Source organism: Triplophysa dalaica, chromosome 4, assembly GCF_015846415.1.
Source record: "Triplophysa dalaica isolate WHDGS20190420 chromosome 4, ASM1584641v1, whole genome shotgun sequence".
Taxonomy (NCBI): Eukaryota; Metazoa; Chordata; class Actinopteri; order Cypriniformes; family Nemacheilidae; genus Triplophysa; species Triplophysa dalaica.
In genome coordinates, this window is record NC_079545.1 from 20,015,040 (window position 1) to 20,035,004 (window position 19,965).

The 19,965-nt window shown below is 36.3% G+C and overlaps 1 protein-coding gene across 4 annotated transcripts; it reads right to left on the reverse strand.

Annotated features, from left to right (window-relative positions):
* Positions 1-225: 225 nt before the first annotated feature.
* Positions 226-19,660, reverse strand: sh3glb2b (SH3-domain GRB2-like endophilin B2b). 4 transcript variants are annotated; one of them, XM_056745558.1, is made up of 12 exons: positions 19,490-19,660; positions 16,053-16,194; positions 14,401-14,529; positions 13,087-13,220; positions 12,377-12,469; positions 7,096-7,158; positions 3,822-3,845; positions 3,128-3,217; positions 2,909-3,009; positions 2,625-2,639; positions 1,124-1,370; positions 226-1,034 (listed from the first exon to the last, which is right to left on the reverse strand). In XM_056745558.1, exons 1-12 carry the CDS (start codon positions 19,550-19,552, stop codon positions 927-929), a joined length of 1,209 nt encoding a protein of 402 aa, XP_056601536.1. In that variant the 5' UTR covers positions 19,553-19,660; the 3' UTR covers positions 226-926. The 4 variants fall into 4 exon arrangements, with proteins under 4 accessions (XP_056601536.1, XP_056601537.1, XP_056601539.1 ...); XM_056745559.1 differs by lacking the exon at positions 3,822-3,845; XM_056745561.1 differs by lacking the exon at positions 7,096-7,158 and having other exon boundaries at positions 19,490-19,659.
* Positions 19,661-19,965: the final 305 nt, after the last annotated feature.

Sequence of the window (19,965 nt, forward strand, 5' to 3'; positions counted from 1 at the left end):
TATTTACTTACACTGTATTTTGCCTACACAACACTCACTTCAATGTGCTTTATTAAAAAGAATTAGGAGAGCAAGTGTGATGAGGTCACGAGTTGCGTAAAGAAATTAAAAGGAAGAAAAAAGACATGACCGATCTTGCCATGCAGCTCAAATGTCTTCCACACCTACTGTAACTCCCCATTCAACCGCAGGTAAAAGCAGAATGCGTCACAAAGACTTAACAACAAATCTACACATATCTTTATTATATATAATTAAGTTGTATTCACTTAATTACATTTATTGTCATTCAGTATACATGGCTTTTTGGAACAAGCATCAAAGACAGATGAAATTATAAAGCCACCAATTGTGTGGAAGTGAATACACTTCGAAAAGGATAAGGAGCTCTTTTTCTAAATGAACAGATCAAAGTAATTCACATAAGATGTAACAGGACATGAAAGCTTTAACACACTTCAAAACACGTATATTCTTTTTAAACATTTTGAACTAAGACCACTATGGAGTATGCGACTGTGATCTTTATCTTTAAAGAACATTGATCTGATTCCACAGTTAAACAGAAAACAGTCATTCACAGCCACACATGCACAGACAAATCACACCCACCTTCAGCAAAAGCCACAAAATAAGACACTTTAAGGGTAAGAAAAACGTTATTAAAATCTAGCAGTCACAGGAAATAATAACAGTTTCTGTTTCTGCAAGGTACAGTAGTGTTGAAATGAAACCACACAGCAATTTGAATCCCTAGCTATGTTTCACGTAACACATGCTTGTGCACGGTTACATCAGAGCAGGACAGACCGGAATGTAAATCAAGGTATTCCAAATAAAAATTATTGGGAAAATAATAAATTCACTGAGTGTTCAGGAGTGCTTGAATGTTTTTTCATGCATAATTCATTATTCGGGGTAGGCCTCTAGCTTAGGAGCTCCAAGTATGTAACAGGCACTTTGCCTTTCTGGTTGCCTCGTTCTCCAATAAGCCAGTCCGGGTCCATGCCCGGCACCGTGTACACAGTAATCAGCTAAAGAAAAAAATACCAAGTTTGTAGAACTGCTGAATAATAGTAATATCGAAAGAAAGAATTGAGCTTTTTTCTCGATAATTTCCTACCTCATCAGCAAGAAGTGAAAGTTCGCTTGTATCTGCAGCATCATAGTCATACAGCACTTTGGCCTTGCGTGTGCCAGTGGCTGGTGGCTTCACCTCCTCGATCTTCAGCGTGCTGGATTCAAGGGGATTGGATTCATTGGGGGGGCGACTGGGTGAAGAAGCCCCTGGCAGGGTGGCAGTGGAAAGGGGAGTAGGTCCCGATGACACCCCTGACGTGGAGGCATTCACGGCAAACGCATTGGGAAACCTGAAAGCAGATAATAAGAAAGAAATGTTGTGTCGGGTGCCGGCGCTGATCGGATATCAACGTTTTTCAAAATATTTTCTTCTGTGTTCTGTAGAAGAAAGAAAGTTACTCAGATTTGATAATAGGGTGAGTATATAATGATAGAACATTCATTTTTGGGCGAACTATCCGTTTAAGTTTAAGGCAACGTTTCTCAAAGTGTGGGGGCGGGCCCCACTGGTGGGCAATAGAGACATGACAGTGGGGTGGACCAAACGGGAGAAAATTTGATTTATCTCTATTAAATCCTTTATTTATTGACCATATACACTCAAGACAAAATCACATAAAAAGCTTTCCTGTGGCTCAGTGGTTATAGCTATGCCAAGTTCATGGGTTCGATCCCAGGGGAGAGCATATAGTCAAAAACAAATGTATAATACAATGCAATGTTAGTCGCTTTGGATAAAAGCGTCTGCCACATGCATAAATGTAAATGTAATTGAAAATGTAAAAAAAGTCCAGTGTGTAATTTTTGGGATGATCTATTGATAGAAATGTAATATAATATATATTTCTTCAGAGGTGTATTAAGAGCTTAAACAATAAAGCGTCTTTATGACCTTAGAATAGGCTATTTCTATGTACGGGTCCCCCTGCGTATAATTCGCCATGTTCTGTCAGCCGTCTGGAACGTTAAGACACTATCAGACTGCGAAGAAAATGTCACGTGAAACCATAGTATCCTACAAGAATGATTTTACATCAGAATGTAAATTGAAGCGGAAACAAAAACTTTAATGTGGAGAGATAGGCGGTAGTGGGTTTAAAAGTTAGCAATGGATATGTTTGGGACATGGAATAAAATGAAAACTGGAAATTCGGCAACGGGCAGACAAAACCAATACAGACAGTGGACCTAAAGTCTATTTCAATTTTTTTGGGGAGATTGGGGACAGGAGGGGCTCAGAACACTTCCCTATCTTTCCCTAAGTGGGGGATGTCAGAAATGTTTGAGAAATACCGGTTTAAGGGAACATGGTCAATTTATGACAGCATCTACAGACATTTAAATGAAAGTTTCCTAAGAATAATGCAGAACGTCTGAGATTTCAAAACAGAGTTCTCAATCTGCATCTTCTAATCTCATTTCGCACAGTATTGATATGTTCCTTAGAAATACATTCAGATTATTACATGAAGGGTTTCTTTACACTCCTCTCTCACATTTATGTGAGCACTTCATTTTCTAATGTGATGGAAAGAGTTACTCACGTATCTCCGTTTGCACTGAGAACACAAGAAAAAAAATCAAGTCAAAGTGGAATCACAGAAAATTGCACAGAAAGTCTTCTGATTGTCTTTACTAGAAATGTGGTTTCTGTGAAGGCATATGTATTATTATTGCAAAGCTTGTGCATGTATTGCTCTTTTGACACATCTCTCCATATAAACATACAAGAGAATGGCTCATGCTGACTTAGGTCTGTTATCATTTTTTGACTAGCTTTCATGATCCAATGACGTATAAGATTATATATCACTTTAATGGCTCCCACCTGCTCAGTTCTTTTTGAAGGTCCTCCATGTGCTTGTGACATTGTGCATAGTAAGCAGCCTGTGCCTCCACGAACTCATGCAGGCAGCGCAAGTGATTCACCTGCAACAGGATGATAGTGTCAAACCTAATGGTCTGTTGTCTAGAAAACACCTCAACATAAATCAAACTGTGCGCTGTGTCTGACATTAAAGCCTGTCTGTCAAGCGAATATACTTACATGTGTGCTGCTGATACCTTCCAAGAGGAGGCGTGTCACCTCTGCCTGTCTATCAAACTCAGTCTGAGCCAAACGCAACTCGTGTTCTGCCTGGTGGACCACAAAACACACAAGCAAGGAAAGCCATAAGAAAAATTATTATAAAAAGTTTTGGTAACACTTTACAATAAGGTGCTATTAGTTAACATTAGAAAATGCATTAGTTAACATTCAGTTTTTTTCAGTATTTTTAATCCCTGTTAATGTTTGTTCATGTCAATACTTTACTTAATAATATAAGTAAAGTACTTAATAATTTATGTTAATTCATGGTGCATTAACTAATTTTAACAGAGACAATGTTTGATTTGAATAATGTATCAGTAAATGCTGAAATTAACATGAATTAATATTAATAAGTATTGTTAATTGTTAGTTCATTTTAGCTAATGCATTAACTTATTGTTAACAAATAGCACCTTATTGTAATTACACACCATCACATTTATTAGTCCTTCTGAAACCTTGTTTCTCCATATTTTGTGGTTTTTACTTATTGCCATAAATGGTATATTAAAACGCAATCACTTATTAAGTCAGTCATTACACATAGATTTACTCACTACCAAGGAACTAGTGTAAAAAAGGGCATGTCTCATGTCAGTCATGCTGTTGCATTTATCATAAAGGAAGAAGCTGATTGGCCGCTACTCACTTTGTCCACTTCCTCACTCCAGAGCTGGAACACGCAGCATAACAGACAATAGAAAAACAATGATATCATACCAAGAGTCTGTCTGGTAACATCAAGCAATTATCAAATACTTTGTACAAAGAAATAAAGCATTGTTAACTTCCACAGGATCTTGAGCAGGCAGACACATAGGCACCACACAGGTTCTTCCAACTACAATGTTTAGCCAAGTAATCTACAAAAAATACTAAAATGGTATTGGACAAAAGTGACTCATTGCTACAATATGTAAATTGAATCTTGCAAGTTGTCAAACAATGCAAGTAGCATCTTGTTTACGAGGATTATCACTTTTTTGATTTAAGCAATAACATGACGTCAATATACTTTGAAAAAAGTGACTAGTGCCAGGCCTGGATTAAAAAGTGTTTTATGGACTCCCCCATTCACACAGATGCGCATAATAAAGTTTTGAATTAGCCTATAGGGTACTATGTGTATGAATACAGGAATACTAAACAGGATTACATTGACAAGTTACAAACTATGATCACAACCTGATAATATCAACACCGGTGCACATCTTCAATCATACAGGATTTAGACCACACGATTGCAACAATGCTTTCCTGGACCAGCAGCAACAATATTAAGACATTTCCCAGCATACTGTAACAGTAACTCACTGGCATGCAAGCAGCACACACTACCACACCTCTATCAATTCAGTTCTATCAGATTCTTCTAATATTCACACAGAAAACACGCCAGATTCACCAAACTTTTATTAATAGAAAATATGAGAACTTTCTTAAGATAAATTACAGAAAGTCATTATGAATATTCTTAAGTGCAATTTTCAAATATTTTCATCTTCATTTTTTCTAAGAAAAAAACGGGCAGTGATCGTCAATGATTATGCTACAAGAGTAATTTGTCCATTTGTTAAACTTTATTTGAGTAACAAGCACCTCGCGACTCCGGTTCTTATGTAACGTGTAATGTCTAACAGTAAACGCCATTAACAAGTACGCTTTTATATGCAAGTATACTTTTTTAGCCTATATACCATGACATCATCATATTTGTGTGTATGTAAACATTTTGCAATGTAGGCACTGTGGATTATCTAATAATAAAGGCTGAATATTGGTAAAGTAAGGCAGTTACTGATCAACATTATATCAATATAAAATAATTCATATTTGGCAAGGAAGCACGCACCAAATACATGTAAAAAACTCATACCTTTTAAGATTTTAGACAGCCGAGAGGGTATCTCAACTCATTATTTTTACAACAATAAAGCCATTCACATTGACATATTGACGGGAAAGAGAGACCTCACGCTGGCGGGGCAGAACTGGGAACATTTTCCCACTGAATGAAAGCTAAGGTTTATACAAGAAGTCTCTAGATTTGTCGCTATGTGCTTCTTCTGAACAAAAGCCACTAGAGGGCTAGTAAAAGTGACTTAATCAAAAGACAGTCTTCATTATTTAGAGACACTGTTTCGCGGGCCAGAGAAGCGCACAACAGAATGAATATGACGTATAAACGTTGTTATGTGAAATTTTCTTCCCGTTGCCTGGGCCCCAAACACGCATGGACTCCTGGGCCTGTGCCCATTGAATAATCCGGCCCTGGGTAGCGCAAACTACATCATATCATGTACAACAAGTCAAATGCATGTGACACATCTTAAACACCCATTAATCTGGTGTTTAAATGGATTTAGCAGACAAATAAAAACAGTGTTTGTAAGAGATTCTTTTGCAAATGACCTTTTACTGTAATCTTTCAAAGATTATTTGAGCAAATAGCAAAGATACTGCTTTCAATCTAAAGAGAAGAGAAATCTACAATGCAGACGGTTTTAGGGGCAACAACATAAACAAACATTATGTGGCCAAAACTTAACTTCCATTAGACCTCCGCAAAGAAGCAATAACTGTCAATTCCATCCATCCATTTTCTACCGCTTATCCGAACTAGCCTGCGCCTATCTCAGGAGTCATCGGGCATCAAGGCAGGATACACCCTGGATGGAGTGCCAACCCATCGCAGGGCACACACACACTCACTCATTCACTCACGCACTCACAACCTACGGACAATTTTTTCCAGAGATGCCAATCAACCTACCATGCATGTCTTTGGACCAGGGGAGGAAACCGGAGTACCCGGAGGAAACCCCCGAGGCACGGGGAGAACATGCAAACTCCACACACACAAGTCAGAAGCAGGAATCGAACCCCCAACCTTGGAGGTGTGATAACTGTCAATTCATTTAATCCAATGAGTATACAATAAAATATGAATATAAATAAACATTAATATAAATTAAATATCAAATAAATTGTTACATTTTAACCAAACACAAAGAAAATCCGTTCTGTATCAACTTTCCATAGTCCCTTATTGGATAATTATCCAGGAAAAGCACACCCACGCGTCAACCCACCAGAGCGAGAAGAAAGAGCATGCCCACATGCCCACGGAGGATGCGCACACCTCAACCAGCTGGAGCGAGACAGAGAGAGAGAGAGAGAGAGAGAGCACTGCGTTCACAAAGTTCCGCTGTGTTTGTTTGGTCACTGCATTTCGGTGAGGAATGTTATATAAACAGTGAATATAACGATGGATTTGGAGATCATTTGAAACTGATAGATGGAGCGGTCCCAGCACGGGGTAAGTAAAGTCTGCATTTTGCTGGCAATGTGAACCTAAACAAATTTTTGTTTATCATGTTACATCCTTCAATCATCCAATAAACAAAAATGACAAGACAATTAGTTGCAATATTGGATTAATAACTACTTTATTTTACATATTAATTTGTAATTTAAGTATTTAAAACTAGCTATAATAGAATAGAGTCCACTTGGGTTTGGTGTAAATATTGGTGTGAAATATACACAAATAAGGTAGAACATAAGGAGAGAAAAAGAGAGCAAGTGACACGCCTTGATTTTGCAGAGTAAAGTGTGTTCATAAGGGCAACATCTTTTGCTAATCCTGGAACAACAGTCCTATTACACTAAGGAAGTCTGAATCCATTCCTATCCCTATTTAAAATTACATACACCTTTAAATAAGAGAAAAATAACATTTGAACAAGCCCCTAAACTAGTCCTTAATCTAACTTTAAGAGTATAAAAATCTGTCAGGAATGTTGTGCCAGGACAAACAAGTATTTTGACCCAGGAACATGGATGAGTTCTGCAAAATCAGTTTTACCACAAAGAGTGTATGGGGGGATCATTCTAAAGCTAAAGTTCTGCAGCTCTCTTACCGCAGATGCACTTGCGGACAGGACATAATTGCGAGGCCTAGTCTCCTGAAAGTCTGGCGCAGCCTACAGGTGAGGGGGGAAACAGAATTTTACAAAAAATCATGTGTCCACACATGAACTTATCCAGCAAACCCTTTTATAAGCAAAATAAACAAGGTCATCATAGCAAACAAGTGACCAAAAAGGCAGTCACAAAGAATGTTTGGTGAATCTAACTACTTTAATTTACAAATTTATTTGCAATTTAAGAAATTAAAACTGGCTAGAATAGAGTCCAATTGGGTTTGGTGTAAATATTGGAGTGAAATAAACACAAATATATTTAATATAAGCAAAATAAACCTAAGTTCAAAACAACAATCATAAAAAATACCTTTTGTGGAATTTTAAGCTGTTTTGGGTGGAGATAAATAAACTGGTATTTTGTCACTGGTACTAAGGAGCACAATCTCTTACAAATTAAATTTTAGCAAATGCAAAACATTAATTAATTTAGATTCAAATCATGGCTATTTTCAACAAAACTACGTTTTGGTCTACATCTCACTGTACATGAGATGGTACATTGTATGATTATTAATTTATATCACTTTCTTGAACAAACAAACAAAACACAAAACTGAGTCTACCTCATGTACTATCTACGTCTGAAATCTTGTATTTACTGACAGCCTTTGGAAACCTCTACTTTCCTATGGCTGACAAGATTATCTTTTATTTTTTATTGTTTTTACTGCTTGTTCAATTCAGGATGAATATTCTGTACACATGCATTTTCAATCCAATTTAAAGGTCAAGTGTGTAGTTTTTTAGAGGATCTATTGACAGAAATGCAATACAATTTACAGTACTTGCGTAACATATATATTCAGAGGAGTATAAAGACCTTACATAATGGAGCGTTATGTTTTTATTACCTTAGAATGATCCATTTCTATCTACATACACCGCAGGTCCCCTTGTATGGAATTCAACATGTTGTTTTTACAGAAGCCCTAAATGGACAAACTGCTCTTCAGAGTGCGTTTCGAAAGACAACATCTCTGTTCTGTGTTTCGAAAAATAGTGTATCAAAAGGGAGGGATGGAGTGAGCCGTTGGTTGCAATTCGCAAACTCCCCACTAGGTGCTGCTAAATTTCAAACACTGTACCTTTAACAACAGTATCTAATGTTACATTGAATCAAACTTTTACAAGTAACATGCTCCAAAACTGCAAGTCTTATTAGTCTGATATTTTCTCTACTTCGTCACTATTCGTTCCCCCATGTCTATAAATAACTGAGGAGCAGTGATGTAATACTTAGTCATTGCAGAATCATTATGTCCCAACATGCTCTTTAGAAAATGAAGTGATGTTGCAATAAGCAACCAATGTAACCAACGTCATTCCAACATGGAATTACCACATGGCTTCACTTTTACAATGAAGAATTAAAAAGTCAGTAAGATTAAATGTCTGTATAATCTGTACAAAGAATAAACACACAAATGGCTAATGGGGTTTGTTTTGTAATTACTATAAACTACAGCAGGTTCTATAACAGGGCTTCCCAAAGTATTTTCAAGAACAACTCGAATTTTCAAGTATTCTGTAGTAACTAATGAGGTTTAAAGAGATACTTCCCCCAAAAATTGAATTTGGTTATCATTTATCACCCTCAAGTTGTTCCAAGTCTGTATACATTTTGTTGTTCTGCTAAACACTGGGAAATATATTTGTAAAACCAAACAGTTTTAGGCCATAATTGACTACCATAGTGGGAAAAATTACAATGGTAGTCAAAAGTCCCCCAGAATCTGTTCTTCAAAATCTGTTCTTTTCTGTTCAACAGTACAAAGACATTTATAAAGCAGTTTTTCTTATATGGTAGTTTTTGGTTGAACTGCCCCTTTAAGTAATTTGCAAACCTATTAATTATTATTAATCAATTACCCTTTTTAATAAATAAATAGTTTAAATTCATTCCTCTTACACGTTTCTATGATAGATTGTTCAGTAAGATCATTTTAACACAATCTCACAAACCCCCTGCAGTTCCATTCTGAATCTCCAGGGTTTACTAAATGCTCGGAGGGGAACCCTGTTGTACTATTTTACTATTAACTTTATTTGGACCACAAATGCTCTATTATTGCAATTCTATTTTACTTGTCAAATTACACCCACGTGCCATTATTTTAATGCTAGTCCTCTTTGGTAAGGCCAGCTATCAGACCTGTGCAAGCGATTGCTGATAGGAGTGCTATACGCTCTGACAAATGCTGGGTTAGTCATCATTGGGTCAAATAGAAACAAACCAGCTGATATAACCTTTGCTTGTTGTAGTTTAAGATAAAATATGTTTTCTCTGTTCATTTATTCATAATCAATTCGGGTAAGTTTGTCCCTTTTTGACATAACGCTGGGCTTAAAGCAACCCAGTATTTTTAGGAGTGTATGCAAGCTTGGGTTGAAAGACAATAGGACAAGCACAAACAAACACACCCACACATATGCACATTATACTCACACTGAGATCTCCCTCACACTGTGCAAATGAAAACAGAGAGTTGTAAAATAAAATTTCTGAAAACACACTAAAAAAATGTGACCTTATGCAGGCCCAGGAAAACTGATGAGTCCTCAGGAGGAAATGAAAATGGGATCAGGAGAGGGAATTACCAAACATCCACCCTATGAGGGTGCATTCTTTAAACTGTGTTTGAATGTCATGTGATAGTGTTCTCTGACTTATTTTCCTGAGGGCAAAACTCCTGAATCACTTCACAGTCAAAGTGGGAAACAAACCAAATTCAACTAAAGCCACAAGACTTCCATGAGGGGTTCTCAAAGTTTATTAAATCTAAATGAATCAAATCTAAATTCTTGTCAACGTCGAAAGGTCCGGTACAGTTATTATTACAAAACTTGCTTTTAATAAACATTTAAAACAACTTTAAATACATTAAAAAAGAAATCAACTCTATATGAAGAGTTAATTTGGAAAAACAGATAACTCTGTTTAAAAAAAAAGAAATCATGTGTTTATTGTGTTAGTTTAGTTAGCTGTTTTTTATATTATGACTTAATCAAAGGAACCCAACTGGAGTTTCATCGATATTAATTTGAATGCACAATAAAAACATTGTTTTTGAACATCTCGTCTACAAGTTATTTTTTGCAAATCAACTTTTAATATACGAATCATCATAATCATCAAGTCATCTAGTCTAACTTGCGTTTACAGTCTTAATTGTTACATAAAGTACTGCATTTTTATACAACAAATGCAAATATGCAAATATTTATGGCCAAACTACATCCATTTTCATATGCCCAGGCAGTCTGAAACAGTGACAGAGGTTTTGAAACGCCGTTTTGTTCAGTCGGTTGAATGTGCTTCTGTTTTCTGCCACTTGTTGCACAGATAGACCAAGAGAAAGACGAGCAGAGTCGGCAAAGCAAAACCACGTGCTCGCGGGGCTGTACTGGCAACATTTTATCTCCGCGATTTACCTCTGTTTATTATTCTGATGGGAAAAATAAACGCTTAGGTTCCACAATGTTTGCTGTAACGCTCTACAGTTTTCAATGTTTCTTCAAGAGCTGCATTACATACGAGGGCCTACAGAAGAAGCTTAAAAAACAATTCACTTTTCTCTGCAACTTTGTCAATTATCACATCAGAATCAAGAGAGAAGAGGACGTCCCTCTCTGTTGCCATCAACATAAAAGCTTCCAAATGCTCCTGTGAGAGCTTGCGTCCGAGTCTGGTTTTTTGTTCCTTAGATTCTTTACTTTCATACACTTTGTATGTTCTTAATCTTCCTCATTCTCTCCTATTCTTCCTTGTACCCTATTCTTTCCTCTAGCATGTGTTTTATCTTCTCCTCTGTCTTCTTTCTCTTCTTGCTCGTGTCTCATCATTTCCTCTCTCTTCTCCTCTTTCTTCTTCACATTCCTCCTCTAATGTGGACCCACTAGGCCCAGCATGAGAATCAACGTCGAAGATGTCAGAAATGCACAAAAATAAACACAAAATATTATAAATAATGGACCACACAGAACAAAGGTGATCCAGGGTGCGGACAAAAGGCTAAAATCATATTTATAATGGCAAATAATTGAAGAAGTATTATATGGTTTCATTAAATTTGACAAGTGAGCAGTAAAGAAAAAAGATGCATGCAGCATTTGGAATAATCACAAATAGAACATTTTAGGAACTGGCAAAAGCTTGTTGTGTAACAGACTTCACTTAGGGGATCTTGAATAGGTTTTTAAGGTCATACTATTGTTTTAAATAATTTGATTGGTTTTGTAATTATTATTATGTATTAATTTACAAGTTGACCACTGATCTACAATAAAGAAGAAACTACTTAAAACCCATCTCTTCTGTGAATACTTGACAAACAAATGAAAAAAAAAATACACTAACCCTTTCTCTCAACAGGTAGTGGTCTAGCTTTTGTTGAAACCAGCAACTTTGTATTGGCACCTAATGTATTATGGCTCCTGTATGAACTATCGCTTATTGCTCCTAAACTCTTTGTAAGTCACTTTGGATAAAAGCGTCTGCTAAATGTCTAAATGTAAATGTATATGTAAAGTAAAACAGTGAGGTAGATCGTTGTGTGATTTATTCTTTCGTTTTTAACACTTTCAGAAGCTTTTTAAATCAAATAGATTGCATATGCAAATGCAGAGTTCAAAGTATTAATGTTAAGATTTAAATAATACATACATAAAAAGCTGTTTTTTTTTAGAAAATTCACATACAGTTTGTACGCACCAAAAAGAAACAAATTGAGATTTGTTTTAAATAAGTGCTAGGTTATATATTGCTTCGAGTGCTTTTCGCCCTCCTTTACGTTTAGAGATTTTGTGCTTTAACATGTCAACTGTTATTGCAGGTCGCCTTAAAAGTAAACGCTGCAGTAATGTAGCCGCCGCTCTGTTGCCAGCAGGTCTGTTACTTGATTCTGATTCAAAAATGTTGATCACGTGTGTCAGTCTCGCAGACAGCTAGCGGTCGCATGAGCTTCATCGGCAGTGAGACAGAAGCCCGGAATTGGACTGCGAGAACAATATACTTAAGAGTTAGGCATATAAAGACACTTAAAAAAAAAAAAGCGACTCATTGGCCAACACACCTAGCGGCCCACCGGGACGCTCCCGGTAGTCCCGATGGCCAGTACATGCCTGCAGTAGACTAACACAACAGGGTCCGGTAAAGTGATCAAAGATGGGGGATGATACACACAAGATCATAAAAGAAAGTGAAAATAAACCTTACAGCAGCCTTGGCCTCCGCTAACTTGGCCTTCTTGAGCCGAGCTTTACACACATCCAGGTCAAGGCGTCGGTTTTCAAGTAGCCGTCTCTCTTTCTGAAAACAGAACATTGCGTAAAACACATTAGGACACCAAATTTGTTTAACTTTTTAATTTAAGTCATTCTATAAATCCAGTGGCGAACTCTGCGTTGTTCGAAAAGGAATCCTCGGAGAGATGAAATGAACAAACGCTCCATGTTTTTTCAACATGAGCTGGAACGTCTTTAAAAAAAACTTTAACCCTGCATTCCTAATATCGGAATCCGAAGGAAGGTTATGCAGCGACTGTATTCAGGGGTGGCACAATATTTAGCTATCTTTAACGGCATGTTTGTTTGTTGATTGATCGCTCTATCTGGTTCCACGACACTTGTGTTACTTCAGAATTGTCATGCGTGAACTAGTGGGCGGGGATAGAGAAGTAGTCATGATATTTTTCTTTGGAGGCGGTGTTCAACCTATCAATGTCGTCATAGATAGGTGCATTCCAGAACCTGCCGTTCGCTGGGCCTGGTGTCAATAACAGATGTAATCTCAGTAATAAGGGCGTTTTCAGTTCTGACACTTACATGATGTTCACTTGAATACGATTCCCTCTTATATAACAAAAGCTCGGGTTGAAATTGTGATTTTATTTCATGCCTTCTTTAAACTAGAAATTGGTAACTCACTGAAATGGTTTTCCAGTCTCCCTCTAAAAAGTTCCTCAGAGGTGTGAGGAAGTTAATGGCTGATGTGTGAAGGAATTCTCTCTCTGCTCCACCCAATCTCTTCTGATACTCTCCAACAGTGATTAAAGTGCAGCCTGAAATCACAAGCAAAAAATAATAAAAAAATAGATTTGCTACACACGTCTACTTCAGTGGGCAAGCATTATGACAACTCTTAAAGAATAATGGAAGTGATTGTTTGTTCATGGGAATTATAGATTTTTGAGTTTCATGATATTAAAATTGCATTGCAGTTGTTTACTTCTAATAATTTGGTGTCCACAATGTATAGCATCATATAGGACTTGAAACCATTTTCTGAATATAATAATAAAAATGCCTGGAAAATGCTTTGCAGATGAAAGGTAGACTTCATACAAACTACTGAAAGCATCTATAACTGAGTTTTAAATAATTTAGAATTTTCAAACTAATCTCCACCTAAAACTACAGGGGTTACACAAAATAATGCAAACACCTGAACAATAAACAAGAATTCCTCAGTAACAAGGTTGATCTGTCATCAAAGGACTGTTGTGCCATTCGTTTATTAGAACATCTTACATTTCTGGGATGCTGAAGGGGAGAATCTGCGAATCTGAGAATCTAAAAACTGCCTCACACTGGTTGGATGATGTACATTCATGCATTTGGCAGGCATTTTTAACCAAAGTTTATGTTCAAGGTTCATTCAGGTTTAATTATGGTAAATGCTGTTCACACAAGCAAAGGAATTCTGATAATTTCATAGTAATCTTCTATTACTGGTATATTTAGGGTTCTAATTTATATTTGGGGTACTAATTTGTGGAGACTGTTTCTCTTGAAACACCAAAATCAAAAAGAGATAATTGTGTTTTGTATTGTATTGTATTTTCAATGAAGCCTGAAATTGACATTTTTAGCAGAAATTTGCTAATTTCTTTATAATTATTTGAGCCTTATGACCTTGATCAAAACAATGGAATAAAACTATTTGTCACACCACAAGATATAAACTACAGACAAAGTTGTTTTACAGTTTGACTTATTTGTTTGTGTTCAACAGAAGTACATAAGTAAATTCTGAGAGAAGTTTCGTCTTTAGTGAACTACTTCTTTAATTGCAAGACAAGTGCACCATCTAGTGTCAGACGAGCAAGATATTCACGTGGTTTACAGACTTATGTTTAAGGTGGAAGAGCCTAAGAACTCTTTCAGTTATTTGAAAGTAATCATGTTTCTGATTTCTAATAAATACAGGATTATTTTTGTTTTCTGGTAAATTATACAAACCATATGGAGTTCCTGGGCCAAATTCCTTTGCTGCATCCTGCATATACTGTCCCAGCAGTTCAGCATTGGTGGTTCTGGATGGAAGCTTTTTGTCCAGTTTCTCATAGACAAACTCCTCAATCCGGGCACCTACACAAAGATTCACAACAATCAGAAAAAGGTTTATTCAAGTCCCTCATTCACATTTACGATAAGATCACCCCAAAAAGCCTCTAAAAAGTCCAGATGTAAACCAACATTGCCTAAATTAAGCACAATTTGACTGTTTTGTATGAAATGCAGAAAGAAATAGTTGGTTACAGTATAAAATGAATGGTAACAGTAATACTTTCTGACTTTACAGATGTAGAAAGACGTTCAAAGACCTTTGACATATACACTACAGGTTAACAAAATGTATAAAATAAAGGATAGTTTTGATAATTTAGCAGTATGGTATCCAACCTGCACCAAAACAATGTGACATGTCCTAATTGCATTAGATTATTTTCTTTGACCTCACGTGACATTAAAAAAATTCAGATGTTGTTTGTGCCTGTTTAAAACTGTAACAAATAATCTTTTCGTTTTAAATTGGAGTGACATCCTTTAAAAAAGACATTTTCAAGACTGTGTCCACATTTGGCCTGTTTTGGCTATTTGCAAACAAAGCATTGCATAAATAGTACTGCTACCACAACAGGGAATGTAGTTGGTGAGCACACAGGCCTCAGGGAGGAGAGACAGACTTACCAGTCTGGTCAACTGGAGCATGGAGAGAGTCAGAAAGAACATGTTAGTGTTCTGACTACCATACATTCCTAGGCCATCGAGAACCTCTTGCATTTAAATGAAAATCTTAAGTACATCAAAGATACATCAAAGACCATCATCTCATCAAAGATCACTCTTTTGTCTCAAATACTAAAGGTTCTGAAACTGTGGTGGTCTTATTAATGATCGAGGAATTATGTTTAATAAATTGTTTTCCACAAGTGTAAATTGGCAAAATACAGTAAGTTTGACTCAAGCTATATAAGTGTACATTTCTCTAAATGTTTAATTCTGCAATGGCAAAAATTGCCCTAGCACTGTAAAAAGTTAACTGTAGGTTTCACAATATAGTGGTTTTGACAATAGACGGGACATTAATAACCATTATTACTGGTAATAATATCTAAAATAATTCTGTGGCAGTATCTGGTTGACACTGGTGGTATTGCACCTGTTTACATTTTGCCTTGACACTCACTAAGGTTACAAACTCTCTTTCTGCCTTATTACACTTGTATTTTGAGTTTGATTCACTTGTCAAAAAGAAGAAAATACAAAAAATAAGAAAAAAGATCAATAAAACAACAAACACACAATATTTATATTATGCGGCACCTAACACAATGACACGTAAGCATTAGTGCTGTTCGAGGAGTCTTGCAGGTATTATACTTCACTGGTTGACTGCACAGCAAGTAAAATGATATCACTAATAACACTCATGAAATTCACAAATGTTACATTTTATTCTTTTGTTACATTTAATCTTGATTTCCTATATATTAACATTGATAAGTATCAGAACCTTATATTTCAAAGATTTTTTCTAATCATTATATTTTCAAGTTTTAAAGGTACAGTGTGGGTACTTCTAAATTAAAAAACGCATTGATTCTTACTTGGGTTGGGTTGAAGCAGCACCTCAGTCTGCCTGAAAATCTTTTCAGTCCAATTTTTTGTGCAGTCTGCTCGAGCAATCAGGTTCTCCAAGTGGGCATCTAGTTCAGTCTTTTCTGCTTGGCCAAGCTTCTCTTCTGTGTACTGGAAAACATATGCACCAATGTATAGATAATTTTGTGCCGAAAAACTCATTATTGGGAAAAAACAGCACTATAAGAAGACACCTTGCTTTATATGTAAATTTGGCACAAATCGATTTAAGTGAACAGTAAAAAGCTAAAAAGATCTGTTGACCAGTCACCTACATTATACAGGTCTGTGTATCATCTGTCATCCACATAATCTGGCACACGAAAAATGGGCAAAACAGGTCGATATTTCTGTATGAACCAAAATATGACACCTGATGAATTTTTTTAGTTTTTCAGCTTGAAACTGAAAGTCCAGTAAACATGAAATCAAAATAAAAGTCTAGCTAGTCAACCTTTTACTTTAATTTCCCAGTTTTCCAAGTGGTGCTTGAGCTACTCCTTTGTGGACGGAGTCAGGTGGTCTACTATCAAGCGCCACCAACTGGCTGTTAATATTAGTGCGAGTACAAGTCTAATGGAAAATATTGTTTGTTTTTGATGTGCAAGTTCTGGCATGCCTAAAATTGTGTTATATTTCTCAAAAAAAATTCATGACTTGATTTTTCATCATGGTTAGCATCGTTTCTGTGACAAACTGCCTTAGCTGTGAAGCTAATCAAAACTCACTGTGTCCAAACTATGTGTGCGTTTCTAACAACTGTTGAAACTCTGTATATATTTCAGCAAATGTCATATTATTTCCACCTTGAGTGAATCATTTCGTTATTTTCTTCACTTGATATACGGATTGCGTTTGCTAGCCTATATGATTATGTTAATGACCGTCAGCATAGGCAATGTGAATGCTTAGGACAACTATCTTAAAATCCCTTCTTTCTTTTTTCCATTGCATTGACATGTCGTTTATTTGTGAATTTATTAAAATAATCAGATTAATTTGTGTAATAAAATGTCTTTTTTATGTACGTATATGCCTATATGAGTGCATGTATTCAAACAGGTATGTGGTAGGCTATACGCCAATCCAATAAGAAAGCATTCAGAAACCTGTGACTTGCCATAATAGAGGATAAACATACAGAGACTACAGTTAAGCATCCACTTCAACAACATTTAGAAATTTATAGTCAGATATTCCACTCTCTTACAAATGCTGCTTTGATATATTTGAGAGTGGTAAGACTCGTATTTCGTTTTGGTTTACCAATTTATTGGATTTTCCGTTTCGAGCTGAAAAATGGGAAAAAGACATCAGCTGTCCTTTTTTGGTTCATACAGAAAAACTAAATATCGACCTGTTGTGCCCATTTTTCGTTTGCCAGATTATGTGGGATAACTGAATGATCAGATGATACACGGACATGGTGACAACGCTTCCCCTTAAACATACATATTACAACTAACTGTAAACTAAACAAAGAGTAGATTTACAAAATATGGTGCATTTGGGGTGCTAACGTTATTGTTAATATTAATATGTTGATATTTCTTTCAATAGACGCAGTTCTATAATAACAACATATGATTCGCTTTTGCTGTCGTTAACTGCATGAAGAAAGTTTTAAGTGATAGCCTGCAGTCTACATAATCCCTGACAGGTAGTAGTGTTTGTTAGCAAAGGGGATTGGCTGACCTGGAACACGCCTCTCCATCTGTCACCTGTTCAATCTGACTACAGACTACAGATAAATGTACTAAGAGTTTTGTTAGCATGTCATTGCATAAAAACTAACTAGAAACAATTAAACCACCCCTTGTTGATTCACAAAAAAGTAAACAATATAGGCCAAAGAAATACAATTAAATAGATAAAGAAGGGATGTTGAGCGGCAAATAACTTGTGTTTGGTAAACGTTTAGATAAATAAATATTTTTTCATGTGAAAATGTGTGTGACTGGTAGCTATTCTCCTGATAACAGGTCAAAGAGGTTGAAATCACTGTAATGCTCTTTTAGCTTTCTGAAGATCAGTAGTTTATAGATGACCCAATGCCCTTTGAATCTGACTAACTGAACAGGCAGCTTCTGACCCGCTGCAGATTTCCTCTGACATGATAAAGGATCTGTTTAATGTTCATCCCTGCTTACAGGGAAAAACAATTGTATTTACACACTACAATTTAGAGTGAATATGAATAAATCTGCACAAGAACACCAAAAAGGGGTGTGACGTTTGGCATAGCATTCTGTTTGACTATACTGTTACTGTAGGTTTGTACTCAACCATAAATAACAATTCTGTCATAATTTACTCGAGCCTGTTTGACTTTCTTTCTTCCGCAAAAACACAAAACATGAGATTGTAAAGAATGTTGTTAACTGGCCCCTATTCAATTGCATTGGTTTTTTGTTCGTACAAGTAAATGGGGCCCGGTGCTGTTCGGTTACCAACGTCCTACAAAATATCTTATTTTGTGTCCTGCGGAAGCAGAAAGCCATAAAGGTTTGAATTGACAAGAGGTTTAGTAAAATTTGACAGAATTTTCATTTTAGGTATAGTAATTTAAAGTGAACTAAGTTACTATGGCTGTCTGTTTTTGATCAATGGAGTAATAAAAGTTGTTTGGCATTTATTGATCTCTGTTAATGAATAAATGATGTAGAAAGATTGTACATTAGCAAATGGAGCCTGTTAACAAATGCATACTTATTGTGCGGTTTATACAGAAATTATATAAAATGTCTAAAATATTCCTGACAAAGTGCAGGAAACATTTCCTGTATAAATGTCAACACACAAGCATACAGATGCCCACAGTCACACATATACACCTGCTGGCCAGACATTTTTCTGTTTTCTGTACACAAAAACTATCTATATCTATTACCTTCTTATGTTTGCTTTACACAAATAAACATGTAGCTTATATCATTTCGTCGTGAATTGCAAATTATCTTTAATATATTTCAAATGGAATTTGGTATTTCCAAAATGTAATTAAATATTCAGGGAACATTTGACCTTTCTGAGATTTGGCCATTTTCTATTTATTTGTGCAAGAATGGCAGAGTGAAGATGGCTTATCTCCACTTTGTAAGTTGGACTGTAAGAGAGAATGCAGCTGGTGACTGTCACATGAACAGCCATTAATAATGGATTCGGGTTTGGTTTGCGTCTATCGTTACAATGGCGAGGAAAACACAGATCATCGCACAACGACGATAGAAATGTTCGCTTTAATGATGGCAGATAATCAATAAGCGATGTTTGTCAATGTTAAGCTAAAGATGTTCATTCATCCCCTCGAGCCCGCTGCGCACATCCATCCCTGAATTAACGCACGTCACTAAGGACCGAAGTCAACTGACCTGAAATAACCGAAAAGCATCGACTCGTTTCATACCTGAACAGCACGAGTAAAGAAGACACCGGCATCCGACGCAAGTTTCTTGACGTTGAAATCCATCGTGTCAGCGTTATCACTGTGAGCGTTTCAGTAACATCAGTTTGTCGGTTGTCCCTGCAACGGAATCGATTGTGCAGGACGAGGATGAGGAGTTTAACGAGCCTGCCATCAGTTACATCGAGCATCTTCCACTCAGCCTGGATTAGGTTACAGCTGCAGCTCTGTGGATGATGCACACAGGGCAGAATTAGTTTTGTGTTCAAATTTAAAGATACTCTATAGATGAGGGTCATTTTACTACAACGGTTTTTCATAATCTTAAAAAGCTTTGATGTTGTAGAGAAAACAAATGTGCGAAAAGTGGGAATCAGAAGGAGCGTTACTGACAAGTATTTCTATAACACAATGAATTTGACATGGTGCACTGCACAATATACACGTATATAAAAAAAAATGTAATTAAACAAAAACAA